The sequence below is a fragment of the Orbicella franksi genome, chromosome 4, assembly GCF_964199315.1.
Source record: "Orbicella franksi chromosome 4, jaOrbFran1.1, whole genome shotgun sequence".
NCBI lineage: Eukaryota > Metazoa > Cnidaria > Anthozoa > Scleractinia > Merulinidae > Orbicella > Orbicella franksi.
The window spans coordinates 2,151,367-2,176,725 of record NC_138148.1 but is presented as its reverse complement, the minus strand read 5'-3'; the positions used below and the strand labels follow the sequence as shown (position 1 = coordinate 2,176,725).

At 41.1% G+C, this 25,359-nt stretch overlaps 3 protein-coding genes across 3 annotated transcripts; 1 reads left to right on the top strand and 2 right to left on the bottom strand.

The window, feature by feature from the left end:
* The first annotated feature begins 965 nt into the window (after positions 1 to 965).
* LOC145485854 (uncharacterized) lies at positions 966 to 8,395 on the top strand. The gene is made up of 2 exons (XM_081464502.1): positions 966 to 1,748; positions 7,620 to 8,395. Exons 1-2 carry the CDS (start codon positions 1,034 to 1,036, stop codon positions 8,393 to 8,395), a joined length of 1,491 nt encoding a protein of 496 aa, XP_081320628.1. The 5' UTR covers positions 966 to 1,033.
* Positions 8,396 to 8,437: 42 nt separating this feature from the next.
* Positions 8,438 to 14,187, bottom strand: LOC145485853 (uncharacterized). The gene is made up of 2 exons (XM_081464501.1): positions 13,409 to 14,187; positions 8,438 to 12,429 (listed from the first exon to the last, which is right to left on the bottom strand). Exons 1-2 carry the CDS (start codon positions 14,091 to 14,093, stop codon positions 11,444 to 11,446), a joined length of 1,671 nt encoding a protein of 556 aa, XP_081320627.1. The 5' UTR covers positions 14,094 to 14,187; the 3' UTR covers positions 8,438 to 11,443.
* A 1,148-nt stretch (positions 14,188 to 15,335) lies between these two features.
* On the bottom strand, positions 15,336 to 23,106 carry LOC145485852 (uncharacterized). The gene is made up of 2 exons (XM_081464500.1): positions 20,181 to 23,106; positions 15,336 to 18,933 (listed from the first exon to the last, which is right to left on the bottom strand). Exons 1-2 carry the CDS (start codon positions 20,893 to 20,895, stop codon positions 17,975 to 17,977), a joined length of 1,674 nt encoding a protein of 557 aa, XP_081320626.1. The 5' UTR covers positions 20,896 to 23,106; the 3' UTR covers positions 15,336 to 17,974.
* Positions 23,107 to 25,359: the final 2,253 nt, after the last annotated feature.

Genomic DNA, 25,359 nt, shown 5'->3' with positions numbered 1-25,359 from the left:
TGGTTGATGCAACTGTACCTGGCTGAATCTAGTGTATAAAACGTAAAGATAATTTAGGGAGGGTCTTTTTTAACTTGAAACTGCTGCTGTACCGTGACAAAACACACTGACAATACGTACGGAGGTATTAGACACAGTACTAGAGTCTGTGAGTCCCAAGACTATACAGTACAGAGTGTTTCTTATGCATTATGACATAGAAACAATAAACCACGTTTGTCCATCTTTTATACTCTGAAAAAAAAAGCTTTTGAGGAAAATCAATATTGAATTGTCCGGTAGACGGCGTTATTCGTTTCTTGGACAACCGGGTCGATAGACGGTCTAGCTTTCATTTGACAAAAAAATGGGTGAAAATGAATGAGAATGAGACATCAGAATCTCAACTCACAAAAAAAGCCCAAAATAACTGACTTCTTGTAACCATTATTAGTTGCCTTGTTTAAATTCGCTCTCTCCTAAAACTTGTCCGTTTTATCTTACTTTTTAAATCTTATTTCACTGTAGTTGTAATTTGTTTGTTCCATGTTTGTAGGTTTATTGTCTATTATTTTTTAACATTTTCTCCGCCCCTTTCTCACCTGCACCGAAAGTTAGCTAATTTTGTAAATATGGGGGCCAACTAGGAAACCGAATGGTTTCCTTGATCCCCATACAATATTGCAAACATAAAAAGCTCTAATTTTACCTATAAAAGTAAATTGTGAGATTTATTGTCTTGGGTTACAGTATTTGCCCAGAAGTGAGAAGTGGACTGCATTTTTCTCGGTTAACTACAAGATCATCGTGTCGACAGTTCAGTGCATGTTTTTTTCCCTGTCCAGTTCAGTAATAGTTAAATCGGCCCTCGGCTATGTCAACCATCACATCATAGAGATCTCGACCTCAGATAATGTGACCACCCATTTCTGTGTCACGTACATGTCACGCATAATTCCAAGAATTTAGTCTTTGGTTGACCGACTTGGCGCAACTAGAATGACTTCCTTCATAACTGTGCTGTTCGCGTTTTAGTGTTTTAACTCCACCTGCAATGGGAAACTCTTTGAAAATCGAGGGAGTTGAGATCAAAGAAGAACTTGGTGGTGGAAGTTACGGTGTTGTTTACAAAGCCAAGTGGAATGGGCAGTTTGCAGCGGTGAAAGTGCTTAGGGAAGACATGTTGTGGTATCACCCAAAAGCATTGGAAGATTTCAAGAAAGAATGCGAATTCTTTCGGGTATTAAAACATCCCAACATCGTGGAAATGTTCAAAGTTCTTTTCCCAGAAAACAGGTCACCTGTTCTTATTATGGAGCTCATGTATTGTGATCTACAGTCGTACTACAAAAACTCGAAATCGTCGCCGAAGGTTGCGCTTGACGAAGTCATCCGAATCATGTTGGATGTTGGCGAAGGACTGAAATTTTTACATGACCGTGGGGATCCCATCGTACACCGAGACATCAAGTCTAACAACATTCTACTGGACACAAAACAGAGGGCCAAGATTGCAGATTTGGGTCAAGCCAAAGAGTTTCCCGGCCTGGGATTTGGCGCTCGTCTGATGGGTGCTACCCCTGTTCCAGGCACCACTGTATACATGGCACCAGAAACATTTCCCCGTGGCAGCCGTCAGTCTCAAGCTGTTCTCCATCGTGTTGATTACGGAGCGGAAATTGATGTCTTCTCGTTTGGTGTTGTTTTGCTGGAGGTGACAGTTGGTCACTTACCATGTCCGAGACCTCTATTCACGCCGTTCACACGAGGTAAGTTTAGTCGCACCTCGATCCCGGTAGATGAGAAAATAATCATTTGATTTTTAAGGGGATATTGACGAGATCATATTTAGATTGGATCGCCTTGTATTCCTCTCTTTTTCCTCTATTTCTATATAAATTAAATTACAATTATTATGTTAATCCTTGCAATTGCAGACAATGTCGTCTAATTAAAGTGAAGTATGATCATCGCAGTAAATTTTCCAATTTAAGCAACTGGAAAGAAGAAGCCTGAAAAAAATCAGGGCTTCAACGGGATTCGAACCCGTGACCTCCGCGATACCGGTGCGATGCTCTACCAACTGAGCTATGAAGCCACACATTATTTCATTATTATTTCATATTTCATTATTGAATTATTTCATATATACTTCACAATGTCGTCTAATTTTCACATAAACTATAACTTTCACACCCTGTAAGTTGTTTGCCCATTCTTATTTTTTCTTTTTGTTTTTCTCTGTATCCATGTTTTTGTGTGTATGAGATCAGCCTCCCACCAATATTTGTGAGCTAGGCTTGCTTGACAGTTAAGTCAAACGCCCATTAAGTGGCCACTCTTTGGGAAATGGGAGGAGGCTATTTAATAGGGATTGATCACTTAATAGGGGTTGATGTACTTTGAATACTTTTTACCATCAGGTTAATTTTTTAGTGGACATAGAATTACATCAGGATAATCATGATAAACATGTATTTGAATATTTTTATCAGTCATCCCTTTCTATTAACTGTCATCGCCTTTTCCAAAGCAAAGCTTAACTATGTGTCTTAAATTTTGGGAGGCTGTTTTACAGGGGATTAGAGACAATAAGAAAACCCTCATCGGTATGACCCAAACTTTGTCATGGTCAGTGGTGGCTGGTTAATAAGGATTTTATTTGCAGTATAATTACTGACAATAGTTTTAGGACTTTGATAACTGGCCACTAATAGGTTAATTTGACTTCTTCATAGGTGGCCTCTTTATTGGAAGTTAGACTGAAATATAATATTTTTTATATTCCATCAAATATTTTCACTCGCATGCAAATATTGGTCTAAATGGGTCATGCAATTGAATATGCCTCACCTAAATCTGGGGAATATCCTAGTAATAAAATTCCCCCAATTTTGGAAAAAAATATTTGAAGGATGAATAGACACAGTAGTGCTCATTTGACTTAAAAAGTGCTTGGATATTTGCCATTTGGACATACCTGTTCCTTGAAGGACCTCAAAGCTCACATTTTTCTTCAAGCTTTGCTCTTGGAAAGTTTTTCCCTACTCAGAACAGAGAGAGGGCACTTCCTGAGTTAGTAACAAGGCAGGTATACATTTAGGAGGCACAGGAGACAGTGTGGCCAAGTGGTTAGGTCGTCGGACTTGAATTCCAGAAGTCACAGGTGCAAGTCCTGCTCTGACCACTAATCTGGAGTTGTTTCTCAGTAGACCCAAGTTCAGCTCTTTGGCCACATTTGTAAATGGCCACCTGGTCTACCTCCTGCCAGTTGTGATTTTTAACCATATTATGGTCATTTGCATTATTTGTTTCATTTGTTTCCATTGGCCCTGAAAAGCCCCACTAGGGGAGTGGTCAATATAAGATATGTATGTTATGTGGGTAAACTAGTGGATCTTGAGGTGCTTAAAATTGGGGTAAAAATAAATTGATGCAAAGGAACAGTTAGACACCACGGGTGCTGACCATTTGCCAGAATAAACCAGTTGGGATGAATGTTGAATAATGGTAAGGGTTTTTCCAAAATCATCAAACCAGCTGAATGAGTTGGCACTTACAATTTGCAATTCAATTTCCCATTATTGTTTAATCAGCTGATTAGAGACTCAGGAAACTGGAAAATGTGGCAAATGGTAAGGACATTTCTGCTCTTCAGTTCCAAATGAAAAAATGAGGACCGATCTGGAGATAGTCTACAATTTCCAAATGGGTTTCTCAGAAACCTACTGTTCCATTTGACTATTCACCCAAAATTTCCAGATATTTTTACTAAATGGTAAGCACCCTACCTCTGTAATCTCTATTTTAACTGGCTCAATTTGTAAACACTATCTCTATTAGTTTTCTAGCAGTGTTCTGATGCAAATGCTGCAATGTGATTGGCTGAGCTGTCATACTCTGTCAGTGTGCAAGGGCAGGAGGTTGTCCATAACTCAGGGGATGTTCTCTCATTTCTCCTATGTTTGGGACAAAGATTATGGGTTGATTCAATTTCCAAGAAGATTAGAGAAAGGAAATGATGGCCATTATGCAACTCAAAACCATAAAAATTGTCCAATAAATTGATGAGCTCATGTAAACAGCTGTAAGTTTCAAATGCTAAATTGTGTGGTTCCAGAAAATATAAATAAAGGAAGTATGAACCAAAACTGGAATTTCCAGAGGGATTGGGGGGTAATGACAAGCTGTTAGCCTTATCTGTTGGGGGGGTATGGATATTTTTCCAGAACAACACAATTTTATCTGTAAATGATTTTGCTTAATATGAAGTTTAATACTACTATGGCTTCATCTACTATCACTTCATGGAAATTTTGAGCTCATTGTGTTCACATAGTGTAATGCAATCCTAATCCAGTGTGTATCAAGTTTTTGAGATAGATTTGTTTGCCAATTTGGCCTCCCCACAGCAGGGGCAAATTACATCATGAGTGCATGTATGCAGTCACATATGTGCCATAGAGATTTGCAAAAAGTGTGTGTGATTTCTGCAAAGCTGAAGTTTGGCGCTGTGATTGCGACCCGCTTGCCTTTGGCAACAAGTAACCTAAAAGCATCAGGAGAGAATGTTTTGTTGCTCGGTGACAGCAAATGGCCACAAATTGTGGTAACAAATCAAATCTTCTACATAGTTTGGCAAATGGCCATGAAATTGACCCTCAACCTGTGGTCACATAATAAATTTTTTGATTTATAGCTTGGCAAAATTGGTTTTAAGAAAACAAATTTGTGTTGTGTAACTTGCTAAAAGGCCATGTTTCAAGGTTGATTCACCATTTTCATTTGTGAAAACAAGAGGTAAATTCAAGCAATATAAAGAAATAGAAACCATTTGTCGACATGCTGTCTTGCAGGGCCCTGGTCAAAACTTTATTTTCTCAAGGAATATTTATTACACAGTGTCAGCAATCTGCAATTGAATTCTTAGTGTTGCAAACAGTTCAAATGCCTTTCCTAGAACATATTTTGTCCAGTACATCAGTTAATACTTGATTAATTAAAAACACTTTTACTACAGGCTATAATCTGTTCACTGCTAGTTCAACTTCACGTGCAGGTCATTATCTGTCATTCAAGCAATCTTAGTTTTCTATTGAGCCATTTGAATGCCACCAAAGTAGACCAAACATGCAAAGTAAAAGTGAACCCACTGCTCTAATCTTTGATTAATACTAGTAATCTAATAATTATTCATAATTAGGACTAGGGGAATTGCTTTGACCAGTAATCTATTGTTCAAGAGCCAGTGAAGTAACTCATTCAGACAGAGGGGTAGTGGGCGGCGACCCAAGAGGAAAATGGGTCCTGGTCAAAAATGGGGAAAGGCCTGGCTGGAGTGAAGGTTGACCTTAATCTCATTTTAGTAAGGAGTTAAAGAGGGACTGTTAAAAGCGTTTTGCCCGTTGCACCAATTAAGATCTTAATTGTGTTTTTGGTAAATCAAAAGGGGAGGGGGTTGAGATACCCAGCAGACCCTTCCCCTAGGCTACAGTATGTCATGGTTCTGACCTTCTGCATTGACAGTAATTCATAACCAATTGAATTTATAAAGTTTATCTCAAACATTAGCTTCTGCTGTTGGAGGGGCAACGATAGAAGGGTGACAGGTCTGGTATGATGGCAGGGCTTGGATCACTGCAACAAAAATCACTGGACTTGCCTGGCCCTTTCAAACTTTCTTTATATTACAACCCTTGGGATTTGAATGGGTTTATATGTCAGACCCCTATTGCTGATGGTTACATGGCATTACGGAGGAGGAGGAGCTGGTGGGGCTAAAGGGTAGGGCCTGGTAGGGCCTTTTTTTCTTGGGTTGAATCTTAGGGTTTGCAAACGCAAGATAAATTGCCAAACAGTGATGGCTAGTATGTTTGTCTTAGCCAGATTTTGTTGCCCCACCACTTTAAAATGGTCTCTGTGGTTTCTACATTATTTATGAAATTATCAGCAGAATAGCTGCTCACACTCGGAAGTCACAGGGTAATGAGCTATTCAAATGTGGGTACCTAATTACAATACTATGTGAGTTGTGGAATTTCCGTCCCACTTCACACTGTATGTCAGTGCTTTCTCACAATTGTCACTAAGTACATGCATAGACAGTTCCAGGGGGGAGGAATGTAGGGTTGCTACCCACCCTTCCTTCGTGAGATGTTGTTTGGGCTTGTCCTGTCTTCATGAATTTAGACTGTTCGTTGGACAGTTACAATTCGTTCCTCCTCTGATGTCATGAGGTCTTTGATCTTCCACAACCAAATGTCCATTCAACAAGTTTTCACATGCTAGTGCTTTATCATATATAATTGCTTCTAACAAAAACAGGTGTGTTAAGCCTTGACTGCTTATCCTTGCTATTTTTCCTGGCTATTTTCTTGGTCGTGAATAACTTGATTATAGTGATGACTAGAATGTAGATTTTGGTCATAATAAGACATTGATCATGAATAACCCTGTTCTGTTTAAAGAATGCCTTGCCTAGTTAAGTGTTTATATGCCAGCACCAGCAAATATATAGAGGATATTACACGGTGGCGAGAAGATGTGAATTTTATGTTCAAGTGGCAAGAACAATATTTCACGAGTGAGTGTAGCAAACGAGTGAGATATTGTTCTTGCGACGAGAACATAAAATTCATATCTTTGAGCTAACATGTAATGTTCTTTTTATTGCAAATACTGATGACGGCGGTTTTGACGATTATACAAGGATTTCCAACCACTTTCCGAAGATTTCCGAAGATTCTCCAAAACTTGCCCGAAGGTCACACGAACGTTGACGAACATTTCCCGAAAATCTCCGAAGATTACCGAAGATTTCCGGAAATTACCGAAGATTGCCGAAGACTTTCGAGGAAGATCCGAAGATGTTTCGATGATACACCAACGAATTTAAGTACAATTTAAGAGGCAAACTTGATATCGTGAAATCATCGATATCTTCACTAGTGGGGATATGGAAAATGCACCACTCGAGTCCCGGATATGGTTTCGTATGAATTTTACGAGTGGAGTATTTTCCAGTAAAACACTCGTGTCTATATAATAAAAATGTGCACGTCATGCGGCAATTGCAGGCCGGTAGGCAGCCAAATTTTTAAGGCCACGCCGGCCACGCCGAATATCTCGTGTGGTTGGTAGTAGTTTCGTGTTGCTTGAGTAACTGTATTCGTAAATCCTCCCTTCCAGCTGAAACACCCGAGCTTTAATCAAGCAACAAGGAAATAAGAAATAAAGTACCTTTTCGGAATATCGGAATATCGCCAACCCAGAATTAAAAGTTAGCCGTAGAATCAATTTTTATTGCGTAAAAATGTTTTCCACTGCTTGTGTTTTGTGTAGTATTCAAACTAAAAATAAAAGGACAAACAATACAAACCGAAAACCTCCGAAAGGTTACAAAAATGAAATCAAAATTCTCGCTAATCCTTGGTACAACTTAATCGGGCTTTGAACAACCCGGCCCAGGTTACTATGCTCTTCTTTTTCTCGGAATCAAAACATCCCAAGATAAAGTCACCACTGAACGGAGAAAAAGGGAGGGCAGTTTTACTTGGCCTCTCTCCTAGGTTCACCATTGTATATTCCCATATCGGTTTTCGTACTGTCGTACTAATGTAGTGTTTGCTTCCTCATTTCAGATGGGAATTTTGTCCCAGAACACACTCGCCGAAAGAAGGAACTAGAAGAGATGGGGATCCTTCATCCGCTCAGAGACATCGTTCTGCAGTGCCTTGAAAATGACCCCAGCAGAAGACCCACAATCAATAAAGTCACTCAAGACTTGAAAAGAAACGACGGCAGTCAAAAACGAATCGAGTTAAAAATCGCTCTTCTTGGAAATTCCGGAGTAGGAAAATCGCTTTTGATAAAGCGATATATAGACAAGGATATTCCACAAGAATTTGTGAAGTCTACAATCGGTGTAGAACTGCACCCTGTGCCACTAGAGATTGGAAATCAACTGGTCATTCTCAGAATTGTAGACCCGGCGGGCCAGGAGAGGTTCGACAGCATTGCCCCGTCCCTGGTTAGAGGCTCGCACGGCGCTTTCCTTGTTTTTGATATCAGTGAGCCCCGAACATTTATGGACCTTCCAAAGCACATGAACTTTATCGGTAGTTCTTGTAATGAAAATGTGAAGATCATGTTAATAGGGAACAAGAAAGATCTTCCAAGACAAGTCGCGTTTGACCGAGCTAAAAGCTATGCTGACTCAAACGAAATGGAGTACCTCGAGGTGAGTGCTATGACACTTGAAAACCTCGAGGAAATGTTTGAGCGCTTGGCGAGTAGTATTTTAGACTCGCTTGACACAAGCGATGTACGTATTCTAGAAAGATCAGTGTCTCGTGTTCATCTTACAGGTGATAAGTTGAAAACTAGTGAAACTAGAAGCCGGTGTAACTGTAAGTAACGGTGGCAAAATCGCATCGATCATAACAAGGAAGGTGTTACCCTGGTATTATTACGAGTGTGGTTTAATACTCCAATCCTTTGCGAGTGTCCTACGGACTGCCTGCGCATGCCCTCAGTCCCGTAAAAACCCAACAACAATAACAGCGGGGAATGGCGTTTGTAACACAGAAGATATTTGTTTACAATCATTGTTTTTGTTATTTTTAAAAATGTTCAAAACGTTAAGCAAAAGAATTCTTTGTTTCACCCGCCAATAGTTCTCTGGTTGGCATATTAATAACAATAGGAGGCGTCACTGATATCTTTGCAATAGAAGTAGTGGTGGCTATGAAGTGGCAGCTTGTAACTTAGTATTTGGTTTGAAACTGAAAGAGAATTTTGCCGCAGGCAATTAGACGCTCTTCGGACTCGTTACGCATTCCTTTTCCAGGAAAGATTAGCAATGCGTGATGATCCCACAAGAGGCAAGGGTGCGCACCAATTAATTGAACACTACACTCAATTGCTGAATAGAAAAAACAACAACTGTTTTTGTTCGATGAGCATTAGCAATGTTTTATTGCTTTGTCAGTTGTACAATTCAAATGATTCAGTTTATAGTCTTACCGAACCGTGAATCAGACGGGGGAATAGGTACCAGTCAACAAACACAGCAGACCGCGGCTCTTTTCCAAGAATATACGTCTGTTTCAAAACGAGTCTAAGTTTGATTTGCTTGAAAATGGACATTTTCGTATGAAAGCTTTTGCACTAAGAGTTGTTTGACCAAAGAGACAAAGGCAACTCGGAAAATGGCCTGTAGACTGTGCCAATAGCTCTGTTTGTCAAAGCTGCTGAGTATGACGTTCGAAAAATGCAACGTTCCCGACGCACACGTGTACATACGTTGCACAATTTGGATAACAAGAATTGGAAACTCAAGAGCTTCAAAGAAGCTGGACTTCCCCTGTCTGACTCATCAGATTACTTTATACTTTATACTTTTTTAAAGTAAATATACCGACACCTTATGGAGTTATTGAATAATCTTTTGTATACCATGCCTTAGAAAATACAGCCAATCAGAATACAGCAAAGCTGTTGTATATTCGACGTTATTACACCCAACCTTCCCATCGTGCGCCGCGCGCATGTCCCATTGGTTTTGTTGGCCCTGTAGTTTTAGACTCGTGTGTATGCCAAGAAAATACAAGTGACTCGCGGCATATTCCATGGTATTCCACTCGAAAACGTTGCATAACTAGTATTTAAAAAGGTTCAGCTGGTTTGTTAAGTTAGTTCTCCTGCTTTATCATCGCTCGATACTTAAGAGAACGCAGTTGAACTCACAATACTGAGTTAGTTTGTATCAACGGTCTACCCTCACGTGTATTCTGGTTACAGTCTTCTATTTTACTTTGAGGGTCTGTTTATATGGGGAAAAATTGTCCCTGCTGACTGGGTCTAGCATTGGCCCTTCCGATTTCCACGCTTTAGCTTGTTACTGACGTCACTAGTGAACGAGTCAAACAAGATATCCAAAGTGTTTAGATGGAAAAACCGTTGGCTCGCCTCCAAGGGTGGCTACGTTTAGTGAGTGATACTCCCCTGAGTACGAACAACTTTCAGTCTCCATATAAACAAATCAAGTTTAACTTTGTTGACGTTTGACCCCATCCTGTGCTTAAATAAATACTATACAATCTTGAAAACTATTCTTGTACAAAGCGTCCAGATAATTACAAGCAAACATTTCAATCATCCTTTATTTCATTGGGAAGAGTTGCGCGAAATAAGCCTTACTTGTCAAACGAGTGTTAAGAGCCGACCACGCGAAATAACGTTTGCTTACAATTGTCACATAAAACTGCTATTATCTCAAAACCACTTGCGCTGGTCCTCTGGGTTCAACTCACTGTGGAAGAGCGAAATCTCCTTTTCCCCTTCCCTTCCCTTCTTCCGTTTGTGGTCTTTTGTTCTTGTCGTTAACACCGAAAAAGGCAGAAACCCGAACTTTTTCTAGATATGGCGTTTGTCTCACTATGTTCCCCTTCCTCCAACTACCCCGATTCTGAGATAATAAATGAGCGAGTTAAAAAAAAAAACGCATACATGTAAATGCACTTGCTAGTGATCTTTTTGTGAATAGTCGAGAGAACAAGCAAATCAGGCGATGCGACACCTGACAGCTGCCGATCTTAAATGAGCTTTAAACGTGGGACCCTAGTTGCGTTATAAGTAAATTACACACAATAATGTACATCAAAAAAGATACTCGATTCTGATTGGCTGAGAGCAGTGCAGCTCAAGTGCATATTACACATCGTAATTCTGGACTATGATTGGCTGTAAGACAATAACAAATTTTCCTAGCCAATGATATCACTTAAAATGATGACGAAAATTTTGTCCGGACACTTTGAAAAAAAGTTTTCTAGCTCGAATGAGAAAAAATGGCTTTGAGAAAGATCTTCCGGCACTTCCTCCACGCAAATTTTTTTCATGTTTGTATTATTAATAAGTAGTCATACGGTTTTTCTCGTTCAATTTGGAATTAATCTGCACTTGTGAGTTTTTCAAAAAGCTCACTCGTGCCATTTAATTCCAAATTTAACTCGAAACCGTATGATTACCTATACAAAGTCTTAAGCATGAGTCGTACCGTGCAAATCGGCCCATGTCTAACTATCACTTGAAAACCGCCCCACACAACATCGTCCTCCGGGCGCTTCTCGATCCCTGGGGAAAGCTCTTCTGGGGGGAGGTGTTGTAGATTTTCTTTTGGCATCAACGCCTAGTTTACCGGGCATCAGTGTAAAAAAAGCGCAATTTTAAGAAGAACAGTATCGTCCGCCATCTTAGTAAAAGTCATCTAATGCGCCTGCGTAATTTAACATTTGAACACTGCTTGCGTTTTATACTCTACCCGTGTGAACTACGCTGAAAGACTACATTAATCGACAGAGCCGCTTTATCATTCGCCTCAAAAAGCGGATTGACGATGGGTCCAAGCAGTGGAAAGGTTTCATACCTTACTACTACAGTTATCGTGTGAAGAAATTGCAATTCAAGAGCAGCATGAGCGTTTCTTTGCGCCGGGGTTACCAGCAGCAGAGGAGCTTCTGTTGCCATTCTCGTCCCCTTGCTTCAAACTGATACTATCAGAGTCTTTTTCGATTCTCTTTCGCGGGACCTGTTCCCTGGTCGTGATTTGTGCAGGAGGTTCATAGCGCCGCGGAGAACAACTCGGCAGACTGGAAGCTGCGCTCGTAGACGGAGTAGACGAAGAAGGCGAAGAAGCAGAGCCCAGATCTCTCTGTTGCATCAACTGTTCTGTTAACACAGAAAATGTCTCTTCGATGTTTACACCGGTTTTGGCGCTTACCTCAATGTAAAAGAGATTGAATTCGAGACTCACATTTTCCGCTGTTTCAAAGTTCACCTCCCTGGGTTCACTGTCCGTTTTGTTTCCCACGAGGATGATAGGTATCTCACTTCCACATCTCCCCCGCACCATGGACACCCATTCGCGAATATTCACAAGAGAATCCCACGAGCCCACGTCAAAAACAACAGCGGCTCCATGAGCCCCTCTGTACAGCTGCGGAAGTGAACTCGTAGTGTTATACTGTCCTGATGTATCAACAATTTGAAGCAGAATAGACTTGCCCTTGAGCTGAAGACGCTCGTTGTACTCCCCACAAGCAATGGTCATCGGCATATGTTCTTGAAATGGAAGATTGGGCCTGACAAACTTAGTTGCAATGCTCGTTTTCCCGACTCCCTGGTCTCCAACCATGACAACTTTGAACTCGTAGTCATACTGGCCAGCGGTAACACGATGGATCGGCCTGCGCTGAAGGTTATCTTGTGATCGATGAAAATCTTTGTTTTCCTTGAAGACGCTGAGCGCCTTCACCAGATCTTGAGCAGCTGGACGGTCGTGGGGGCTATTTTCAAGACAGTGCAGGACGAGAGGACGCAAGGGATGCTCCGGTCGCAATTCATAAAGGTCCTCGCTCCGACGAATGGCTTCAGGCACTATGCGTCCATCTATCAAAAAAAAACAAAAAAACAAAAAAACACACACGCATGCATAAAGAGTTGGCATATTATGTTTTAAATGGGGGAGGGAAGAAATATGTTCTTTGTGACCTTATAGTCCAGTGTCAGGTTAACCAAAAGGTACTGAATTAAGAGACTATATGAACAGGGTTAGCCTCTATCTGAAGTTTAACAAATTGATGTCAGCTTTTCATGCGTCTGTCCTGTTGTTGATCATGAATTTTGGCATAACATTGTCAAAGTAGCTGTGGATCCACCAGGCGATAGCCGAGTGGGTCTGCAGATTACTTTGACAATTTTATGACGAAATTTATAGTCAATAACAGGAACTGAGGTCAATTTGTCTTTTTTTTTTCAATAAAAAATTGTCAAATTGTCCGCTCTCGCTGATCGCGTCAACATCGCATAAATTATAAATTCGTTTCTGTCCGTTTGTTGACAATGAAAATTAGCCAATGAGCACGCGATAATTTGTGCAGTTATTGTAAAAAAAATATCCGCAAATACCTGTGAGAGCACGATATATTGACAGCGTACATGTATATTGTTTCATTTTACGCTTCATAATTTTGTGAAAAATTGATTACAGACTGGCAATAACACTGTACAGATGAGTCTTTTTGTTCAGTGGTCTCGGTTAAATCGAAACGTTTGTTCCGGCGTTAATCACTGTTAATATTAGTTTTGGTACTTCTGCCCCCACCCCCCACCTCCCCCCCCCCCCCCCCGCTTCGCACTTACGATAAAGTCACGCAATCTCGGCTAAAAATGTTTCAGTTTGTGCACTGGTGAATTACATTAGGTATATTTCATAGCTGTATAATTTTTATGTAACTATATGGTTACTCCTTCTGGGGAAATCAAAACACAGCTGATTGCACTAAATCCTGATATTAAAATGAAATCAATCTTTATTGACATAAACAGAATCAATCATTCCATGATCTTTCATCCATGGAAACCTCACCTTCTGTATGTAACTCCGTTATTCGTACAGAAGGATGGCCAACAATAACCTCCAACACAACGACTCCAAAAGAAAATATATCTGCTTTAGTGCCGTATGTCTTTCTTTCTCTGCTGTAACACCATTTACCAAACGTTTCAGGCGCTCGCGTTGCTGGTGTTCCGAGATTACCAGTGGCAGCCATTTCGCCACCCGGAAAACACTTCGCAACTCCGAAATCGGCGATCTTCGCCTCTTTCGTAGCGGTCAGAAGTATATTTTTACAAGCAAGGTCTCTATGGACGATGGGCTCTGGTAGCTGATGAAGATAATTGAGTCCTTCAGCCACATCAAGCATTATGGAGACGGTATCGCGGAAGGTAACTCTTGGATCTGTTTGTGACCTCATTATAAATCGCCGTAAATCTTGGTCCAGCAGCTCAGTCACTATAATTGTTGATTCCCTCGGTGACTCTGGTATCACAGCAGTCAAATATTTCACGATGTTTGGGTGATTTAGACCGCTTAACAATTCCCACTCCTTTTTAAATTTCTGTTTTACATCGGTCTTCTCTAACAAGTAGTTGTGAAGTTTCTTCGCAGCAACTTGTCTGTTTTCCCAGACGGCCTTGTACACCACGGCGTATGATCCCTCGCCGATTTTTGTCAAGAGATTCACTTCTTCTTTCGATGAAGTATTTCCCATTTGCTTGGCTGTGTCCTAAACGTCCTTGGTAGTATTTTTACACGGAGGCGCCGAACTTAAACTAACTACGTACTATACTCAAGCAAGGGCAATCGTGGCGCGAGGCCCCTTCCCAGTCCCCGAGGTATGGCCGTCAGGGACTTGTCGGCCCCTGGGTACGATCAAATATTCTGATCTGGGGGTAGTCGAACAAACGCACTTTGAAGTAATAAAAGACAAATGCAAAGTTTCTAGATTCCGAGAAAATCACTCTGGTTTAAAAACAAATAATACCACAATCTTTGCTATGGCTAGTAACCTTTCTTTAAAGAAACCAGTAAAAAAATAAAACAATGTTCATGTGTAGTTTAGTTTCGAATATTGTTTTCCAAGCTAATTTTTGTTTCAAAGCCTGCACCTTAAGATTGAAAAACTAAAACTAGCCGGCCTGTTAAGAGTATTTTCCGAGATGTTTATCCGGTATCTCATTGAGTATGTAAAGAGCACACCTCTACACAGTTGTTCTTTTGGCTTTTTTGTTTCGTTTTTTGACACAGATTTTGTTAATAATCACCTCATTATTTTCTCCTCCCGTTCCTTAATTTACAGATTTTTGCTATCGTCTCCGTTGACGAGCCAGGACTCTAGATCAGATATCATTTGACCGGCTGCCAATCATGAAGAAGATGGGCGTCAAATAGTCTGCACATCAACTACAAGTCTTTCCAAGACGTGACAGAGTGGATTGACGAACTCCGGCGAATTGAGCAGTTATAAGGACGGAATAATTCTACCCAACATTAACAAGAGGTACTGACAAAGGCATCATAAACAGTGCAAATCTTGAAATTGTGCGTGAATTGCAGATCACAAGAACCGTGACTGAAACTGTCCCGCTTGTTCTTACCCTCCAGTTTAGTCTCTAACTCAAATCCTTGTTTGCTGTGGGTATCAAACCATGTTTGGAATTTAAGACGGAATCATGTTCAAGGACCCAAGTCAGCCTCCACCACTTTCAATGCCATCAAAATTATTGATATTGCATGGTGAAGCAAAATCTTAATGCTTTACTGTAAGTTGTGTTACTGAAAGTATGCTTACAGTCAAACCAAGTGAAGCGTACCCCTCAAGATTACATTAATGAACTGATTATTTGAATACTGAACCCGCTAATCGTTTCAAGAATGCAATAATGAATTTATTATTTGAATATTGAACTCGCTAGTCATTTTAAACATCAATATTAAGTTGATTTTTTTTGAAAATTAAACCCATTAGCCGTATTCTTGAAACGACTACTGGCTCGTCACGTGGGGAGGAAGATTGCGTGACGAGCCCTGAAAGAGCGTCCCCCTAGGAGGCTGCTACTGTGGAACGATCTGTGGAAAGATCTGTGGAACATTTGAGCGGACTTAGAATTAACAGAGCCATTAAAAACGTTTACTGACGAAAAGAGTACAACTGCGGAGCTGTAGTTAAAGAGATCATGTGTTGGTTTGTTTTAGTTTGTTTGTTTGTTGTTGTTTAATCTTTCGGAATCGTTCAAAACTCTTCGTATGGATTTACCTTACATTTCATAGCGAATACCCGAGGAAGAGAACGAGAATCTTCTGAAGGTCAAGTGCTGAGTATGAGTTCAAGTTGTTTGGACACAATAGAGTAACCTGTTGTATCTTCTCTGCAAACTCTTCCTCAAATAACTTTGTTGTATCTGATCATGTACGTAATTTATTATTCACGTAATTATTACTTATAATTATGTAATTTCCCCATATACAAATGGCTAATGTGATCTCAAAATCCACACCTGTATATAATAATTAGCAATGATTCAACGAGCACGAGCTGGATATGAGATGGTATAGATAGCCAACGAGGCGCGTGGAGCCGAGTTGGCTAGAATCATGTCATATCCAACAAACAAGAAAGGAACAATTGCTTTGTTAAAAACGCCTCCAAAATATAGAAAACTAGGCTAAAATAGAAATAAAAACACCCTCAAAAACCGTACGCCTACCATATTTGTGGAGCATGGTATAATGGCTCATAACCCATGAGGGCTAAGCCAATGAAAACTCTCGAATTGTATTATCCAATGATCCAGTTTTTAATAATAAGCACTTAATGACTGGCCCCAAGGGAAACAGTGAGTTTCCCTTGGGGCGATAAAGTGATGCTTGCGATAAAGTGATGCTTGACGCCTACGGTGGCTGTGCTTACAGTACGAGCGGCAGTCAAACCGAGCTATCCTTCAGAAACGACACGATAACTGTCTCTTTCTTCGCAGCTAACAAAAATAAAGATAATACTTAAGTTGCTTTGTCTTCTTCTAATGCTTAACTCGGGAATTCTGGGTTTGATTTGACGAGGAACAGCATATTTTGTTGTAAATGACACAACTGTTTTCCTACCTGGCGAGTGGCGACAGCGATCGAAGAGCGAGTTGCCGAACGCGGGCGACCCATTTTTGGCGCCAACTTAAAAGCTTGAAGACACGAAATGTTCAAATTTTCCCCTTTGTTAATCTGATATGTTTAAGCCGAATTATAAATCCCTTCTCTAGTGAGAAACGTTGCCCGACTTCAATGGCTTTTCGATATATCAGGCCGACTGGCACACAAATTTGCCGCCGTTTCAAGGTGCACGACCTGATCACGTGCGAGTCGAAAGTTCAAGTTGTTGTTTCCCTAGGGAGTTAGTGAGTTTTGTTCGTCCTAGGGAGTTACTACGATTACCAGTTGAGTACGGCGGGACGAAAGTTTGGTCACCAAGTTTTAACGTAAAAATCGCGTTGTTGTCACGAGCAACTGACTCCGTATCCGTTGGCAACTTGTCGGCCTTTGACGTCAATTGGCAGCAAAGCGCGCGAAATTGTAGGCGACGTGACAGGCGACCAACGGCTGTTGATATTGTTACCAATGGAAACGAGGTAGGTTGCCCGTGACAACACCATAATTTTGAGGCCAAAACGTCGTAACCAAACTTCCCTCGTGCCTTACTCGACTGATAATCGTAGTAGTGAGTTTTGACCCATGGCACGTGACACGTTCTCCTCCAGTAGGAAAACGTATTTGAGTTGGGAGGTATAACAGTGGACTTAAGCTATGACCGAGAGTTTTTCTGGTCTTCTACATATTTAATCACTGAATTGTGACTCGATTCACGATCAAAATTTTACCCATTAGTTTACGTATATACTTGTAGTAATCAAAGATTAGAGCAGTGCGTTCACTATACGGTAATGAACCATTCGCAAACAGAAACGCTCCAGGCTCCTTACTTCCTTATATGAATAAAATTACCACTTACACTTATCAGATGAGATCTTAGTTACACATCAAGCATGAACTTCAACAAACCCCCTCCCCGCCTGGTAATAAACTCAACCCACTTGTGACGCCGGGTTCAGGATCAGAAACCGGGGGGCCACATTGGTGAGAGGTGAGCTATTTCAAAGCTACGCCATCCATAATCCCTAGAGATTAATATACAGCATGTAGTAAATAATATAGTTACAATTTAGCCCTATAGTATACTTAGAGCGGTCTTCAGTTGACTGTGGTAAAACCAAAACCTAAGTAATCACCCGGACACAGACAATCCAGTGAACCAATCAAATTAAAACTCGAACTCATTACATGTAGCTGACGCAAAGCGCGGGAAAACGTGTGCGAGTGAATCACAAATGGTTCTGGTTTTACTTCTGATTGGATGAAAAAGTGTCGCGAGTTTTTTCAGTAAGCCAATCATGAAGAGTAGTTGATGCAAAACGAATTACTTTTCGACACTCAAATGAAACCGCTCTAAGCACGTCAACTAACCAGTATTTAAAACAGCAATTGAAAGTCTTAGCAAGTCTACTACAGTGCCACCGACGTTTGTATTTAATGTTGTTCAGATGGTCATGCCACCAGACAGCACCAAGATTTGCCTTTCTTCTCCCGTTGATCTCCTGATGCTGCGGGGTCGTCTGTGGCATCTTCAAGCGCGACAACTCCCGCATTCAAGGCATCACGGCGAGGCGTAAGATAACGTTCAGCAATAGGAGACTTCTCCCCGCTTACCATAAGTGACTCCATAAGAGAGCTTGCATCACCTTCAGATTCCTTTTGTTTTTCACGCTCAATCATTAAATCCATAAGAACAGAAAATATTTCATCGACGTTCTCTCGGGTTTTAGCGCTGGCCTCTATGTAGAACATACCTTCCCTCTTAGCGAAGCCTTGCACCTTTCCGTCATCAACCCACCTCTCTGACTCGTCGCTTTTGTTTCCGACTAGGACAAGAGCTACTTTTTCACTGCACAATTCCTTCACGACGTTCAGCCACGTCTGCACTTCCAAGAAAGAAACTTGAGAGGTAAGGTCGAACATAATGACCGCGCCGCGGACGCGGCGGAATACCTGCGGAACAAAGCTTGCCGCCTTGGTGAACTTATGTCCACCCATATCAACCAGATGGAGATGGACTGACTTATCTCGAAAATGCAGCCGCTCAAAGTGATCTTCTGATTGAATGGTGCTAGGGAGTGGTATCTCAGAGAACTGTTTTTTAGTATCTAGGAATCGAGCAACAATGGACGTCTTCCCAACACCGGACTCCCCGACAACTACAACCTTGAACTTATGATCGTAATGGACGTGTCGCCTGGTACCAACTTTATCTCCTGGGGGGCTACCAGAGGATTTTCCTTCCATTCCCTTGCTGAATTTGAGCAGGGTCTCTATGATTTCGGCGGCACTGGGTCTTTTCTCGGGAATGTTCTCGAAGCACTGGCAAACAAGATTGTGGAGAGGGTGGTCAGGGCCCATTTCCTCCAGGTCCTCGCTCCGCCTTATGTACTCCGGGACAATCTCCCCATCTAAAACAAAAGTCAAATTTGGTTTGAATGTGCAGCCTGGCAAACAAAGGCCGGAGTATAATGGGAGCAAATGTCCTTTGCATGTTTACACACGAACTTTCACCTACCACTAAACTCTGCAAGAAGTTTAAAGTAATACAATTCTTTGAATTTTTTTTTAGCAGTGAGGTAACTGAGGTAGTCATATAGTACACATGGTTTTCTAAATAAACGAAACATAGTCGATCACCAAAAATAAATTCGTATTAATGTTATGTCTGGATTCTGGTTAGATATCGAGACAACATTCCTCAGTCGATGATTTCCTTTATTCTCACAATCTGTCTACTTAACAATGTACCAATTATTGTAAGAAGAAGTTATATGTTGATCGATAGGAGATACTCCTAAAAATTTTAGTTACGAAACCAAATTATTTTTATGGCCAATCCTATTTTAGACAGTGAGACTCCATCATTGAAAGCTAACCATAAACAGGCTAACCAGTACATTATTTAGGCTAACCTGAGTGATATTCAGGCTAACTGGAGTGATACATAATCTAACCAGAGTGACATTCAGGCTAACCTGAGTGTAGAATTTCACTACGATTAGCCTGAATAACCATGTTTATGGCTAGCACTCGATTATGGAAATAACGATATATACCTAAAAAGTCTGCAGTCTACAGTTTACATTCTACCCTCAGTATACATTTTACCCCCCGGTCTGCAGTCTGCAGTACGCAGTCTGCGTCTTACACTGACCGTTTTTTACACACTAAAAAGGCTAAACCATACCTGTTGGCACTGCCTATATAAATAAGGGCATATCCCTTCGGGGTTGATCACATTTGTGGAATTAACAATTCACTTCAGGTTTACATCAAGTGAAGCGAAAATGAGTTTACCAAATGAAAAATAAACCTACAATGGAGCACGTTTATCTATCTTAAAGTAATATGGGAGTCACAAGACTTTACACTGACGTCTCACGGATCACTATAAATTGAAATCGAAGCAGACAGTTTCAGGAGCGAATTGTTTCATTTTCTTATAGAAGAGTTGTTTGTATCATTTGCGTGACCTGCTAGTTTATTGCGTGATATCGAGATCTGAGCATCGAGAACGCCAGCAAAGCGTAATATCACAATATTTCTGCGGATTACCCGATACAAATGGCAAGCTAAACCCGCTACGCCTGTACGAAATAAGGCAGTTAACACCTACAACATCAATATTTTCTAAAGGAATGATTGGAAGCGTTACCTTCAAGAACAGGGTCAGGCAAATCACGTTCCGGCAAATGACCAATAATTGTCTCCAACATCAATGCCCCGAAGGAAAATATGTCGATTTTTGCTGTGTATCTTGCTTTATCGCCCCACGGTCTTCCACCAAACCTCTTAGGATACGTTTCTGGAGCTGCATACACCGGTGTACCGGGCATTGCTGTAGCATACATTGCACCATGAGGGAAAGCTTTCGCTAAACCCAAGTCCGCAATCTTTGCATGCATCGATTTCGTTAGTAGAACGTTTTTGCTGGCCAAATCACGATGTACGATCGGTTCTTTACGCGAATGCAAGTAATACAAAGCTTCGGCAACGTCCAGCATGATTTTGATCACTTCCGAGAAGGGCACTTTCGGTTTACTCTCCGATTCTCGAAGGTACTTAGCCAAGTCGCACTGTAACAGTTCAGTGACAATGATCGGCGTCTCCGGAGCAGGAGGCAGAATTACAGTGTAATACTGCACAATATTGTCGTGCTGAAGGCTGCGAAGTATCTCCCACTCCGATTTAAACTTTTCCAAGAAAGCGGCTCTGATGCTGCCATCGTGATCTCCTTCGAAGAAGATAGGGCGAATTCGTTTGGCAGCGACTTGCTTTCCACACCACACGGCCTTGAAAACCTCGCCGTACGATCCGTCGCCGATTTTGTCTCCTAGTTTTATCTCCTCAACTGAAGATGTGTTTCCCATGGCTCTGAACAAGACAGAAGTGATTCTTCAACGTAAACGCTGGACTTTGGATGGTCTAGTGGATCAAATTCCTCGGTGAATTCCTAATCAAACAAAATGTAGACTTATCCCGGAAGTGGTATTTTCCCAGGGGCCGGTGTCACAGTGATTTGGGTATCCCCGTGTTTTGGGTACCCCCGTACCCAAATCCCTAGTGTTTTGGGTATCCCCAGTAGGGATACCCAAAACACTGAAAGCGTTAAATACCACAGACTGGGGCAAGTGAAATCATCCATAATTCTGCTCAAAAACCATTTATATTCTTACAAAGCTTTGTCTCAGTAAATAAAAGCTTTCTTAACCTTGATATAAACACATAACGTCGCTGAAAATAGTCGCAATTTATAACAGACTGTCTGATCCTAGTCCTCATTAGTATAACGACATACAAAACCGTATTCACGCGCCAAAGCTCCTTGTATGAACATGCGCTTAGTGCCTATCGATAATCCTTGAAATGCACGTCATTTTAAACAAGAAAGGCGCATTCTAAACCTCGGATAGTTCGACCATTGAATAAAATCAATATGCGAGCGGGCACACTGAGATACGGCCGTCACGCAACATGCGGGTCTCAAGCTGTGACTGACCTCTGTGTATATTGCCTGTCTGAAATAAACCTTGTCTCAGACTTGTTTATTTATCGCTCTTTCCTTGATTATCTCTCCTATTACTTGCCTTTGCAATGTGCCTGCATCTTATTGTTTCTTTAATTTAGCGTAGCCAAATCTAAAAGGCAAAGCAAACTTACAAAGACGAAATTAATTCTAATGAGGAAAGGACTAGATCAAAATGCTGAAATGTAAGGGATACCCAAATCCCTAGTGATATGGGTATCCCCTTCCAATATGTTTATTTGAACAAATAAACACACTGGGAGGGGATACCCATATCACTAGGGATTTGGGTATCCCTTACATTTCAGCATTTCTAGTCCTTTCCACATCGGGATGACTTTCGTCTTTGCAAGTTTGCTTTGGTTTTGTATCTTCGGTCGATTTGGCTACCCTGAATTAAAGAAACAATAACAAATAAACACTCTGGGAGGGTATACCCATATCACTAGGGATTTGGATATCCCTTAATGTTTTGCATTTCTTTTTTTCTTTTCCCCCCTTCTACGCCTTTTGTCTTTGAAAGTTTGCTTTGCCTTTTTAATCTTCGGTTCATTTGGCTACCCTGAATTAAAGAAACGAGGACAAACAAACACTCCAGAAGGGGATACCCATATCACCAGGGATTTGGGTATCCCTTACAATTTAGCATTTCTAGTCCTTTTCTCTCTTGATTGACTTTCGACTTTGCAAGTTTGCTTTGTCTTTCTATCTTCGGTCGATTTGGCTACCCTGAATTAAAGAAATGATTGCAAGCCAACACTTCAGAAGGGGATACCCAAATCACTAGGGATTTGGGTATCCTACTTTTACTTCTTTCCCCTGTCCAAAGATTTAAGCCTTGTCCACTTTATTTATACTTATTTTGGATTTCTTCCCAAAACAAAGGAAAAAAAACCTCGTTAAATGGCATAGAGAACTGTTCGCCGGCAAAATCTAATGGGAGGGATGGTCAAGGAAAGAGCGATAAATAAACAAGTCTAAGACAAAATTTATTTCAGACAGGCAGCATGCACAGAGGTCAGTTACAGCTTGAGACTAGTGTGCATATTGCGTGACGGCCGTATCTCAGTGTGTTCGTTCGCATATTGATTAAATTTAATTGCCGAACTATACGAGGTTTAGAATGCGCCTTTCGTGTTTAAAATAACGGCATTGTAAGGGTTATCGATAGGCACCAAGCGCATGTTCATACAAGGCACTTTGGCGCGCGAATTCGGTTTTGTATGTCGTTATACTGCGGACTCGGATCAGACAGTCTGTTCTAAATTGCGACTATTTTCAGCGACGTATTGTCTTTATATCAAGTAAAATAACGCTTTAATTTATTGACACAAAGCTTAGTAAGAAGATAATTGGGTTTTGAACAGACTTGTGGATGATTTCACTTGCCCCAGTTTTAAGCTTTCCGTGTTTTGGGTATCCCCAGTGGGGATACCCAAAACACTAGGGATTTGGGTACGGGGGTACCCAAAACTCAGGGATACCCAAATCACTGTGACACCGGCAACCAAGGAGAACTTGTTCCCAGTCCTAGGTGACATGGGCAACTGATGCAAATTTACAAAGGCAATTCAATCCGCGCAATTTTGTTAAAGCGTGAAGTTTAATATGTAGAGAAATAGTTGTAAATCTCTTTATTTGAAGAAAATGTATTTAGTCAGAAAATCAATCGTTGTCTGAAGTTGCTCAATGAACTAATGACGTCAAAACGTGGTAAGAGCCAGAAAAGGTGGCACACGAGTATGTCACTGAAGTGCTTTTATTTTGAGACGTCGGAATCTATTTGTTTTATACTGGAGCTCCTGTGCGCCGAAGGAGAGCGAGCGGAGCCCCATAACGTAGAAAATTTGGTACCTCATCGATCTAAAAAAATGTTGGTTTGCACATGACTGTCCGATTGTCAGTTAACAGTCATTCGCTTATGTTGCATGATGAGTGTGGTCATTCTTGCCCATACCAAATAGAGCTGTAGCAATAAAGCGATGAGTAACATCTGAAGCCTGGATCTGAATCAACAAAATAATACGTACGTGGGCACGGCGGAAAAACCGCTGCTCATGCGCAGTAGATTTCGGTTTGTCTTCCCGCCTTTCCATTTTCAAAATGGCGGACGACGAATCAAAAACGAACACGTCATTGTCAAGGCTTTTGGCAACATCTTGCTCGCTCAAGGCAGTTACAAACAACTCGGCGACTTTGGGCAATGATCCGTGCTGATGTTTTGACTGTGATCGAGAGAATCGAAACGGTGTTGGCAGTTTTCTCAGGTGATAAAGACAGCTCTTCCGAAAGGAAACTTTCAGCTTTTTCAAATTCACCCGAGGTACCGTTTTTCCTTTTCTTAAGGTCGTGTCAAGTTCATTAAGGTTTTGAACCGCAATTTCTTGTAGCTTGTTTAATTTTACGCAACATATAAAATATGACTTTTTTTTCGTGCTGATGAAAATTTTTAAATGCTATTTGTTCATGGACTTTTGTATCGTTGCCTGAAGAAAGAAAAATAGAGGACGAATTCGTAAGTAGTACACACTAATGCCTAATTTTGTTGTGTTTCGCTTGTGTGCTATTCGTTCGTGCCTTGTTTTGCCGCTTCAGTGGATGCCATGTACTGATTTGAGCTGAAAACTTGTAGTGAGCTTATAGAGGTTTAATATGGCATTGTAGAAAGTTGTATTGTATATGTAATACAGCTTGAAGGATAAAATAAATTGCTCTTTGTTTATGTCAGCCTGTGTTTGATATTATGGCTTATGCTACTTCTTACTGCGATTCTTGTTCCTTGGCTACGCAGCTTTCCCCGCAGCTAGCTGCGGGCATCGTTATTGCAAACATTTCTCCATTGTGTTAACGAAAAAAGCAATCCGCCAAAAGGGGTTCTCGTTCCACTTTATACTGGCGGAACATTCGTTTATGTGAAGGCTTGTAGTTACATCGAAATTCAGTCAGTGTAAAACGCAGACTGTGCAGTGCAGACTGCAGAATAAGGGGGAAATACATACTGCAGACATTATAACTGAATCGTGTTTTATCGAGAGCTAACCTTAAACAGGCTAACTGGAGAAAATATTCAGGCTAACCCTGGGGCGGATACAGAGCAGGGGTTTCGAAATACGAACTGCCAAAAGGCGGTCCCCTGTGGGGGGACCGGTGGCTTTCACGCCGGAAATTTTTGAAATGTGGTCCTTGAATTGGAAATGGGATTTCTGTTATTCTGGAGCCAAGTTAGCATGTTATCTTTTATTTCTTATTTTTAATCTAGGGGCTTCAACCGAACCAGCCAAAGCCCCCTAGATCCTTCCCAGCTAACCCAAGTGATATTCAGTCTAACCCTAGAACTATTTAGGCTAAACTCTCACTTCTTTTGGCTTGAATAAGGTTGGTCTGTCTACTGTTGACACACAGTAACACTTAAAAAGTCTACAGTCTGCATTTTAACACCTGACCTGCAGTCTAAAGTCTGCATCTTACACTGACCACATTGGAAAGCATGCCTTTTTGCAAAAAGCACCATTGTGAGAAAACACATGAAAACTGCACCATCCCTCCTCCCCCAATAGTAAGTTTAAGTCTTGTTCCAAGTAAATACCGTATGCCATCTCTCCTAGATACTTTTAAGGAGAAGGTTCAGTAGCCTACACTGCAACAAAATTCTACTATTTCATATTGTGTTCCAGATAAATTCCATACCCTTGCAGACCCTGCCACCAAATTTTGTTTACTCCCTCCCCCAACTTCCAACCATCCTAAGGGGTCACCACCTTATTGTGGAGGGATGGTTTTTGTATCCATGACCCTATGAGCTATGTCA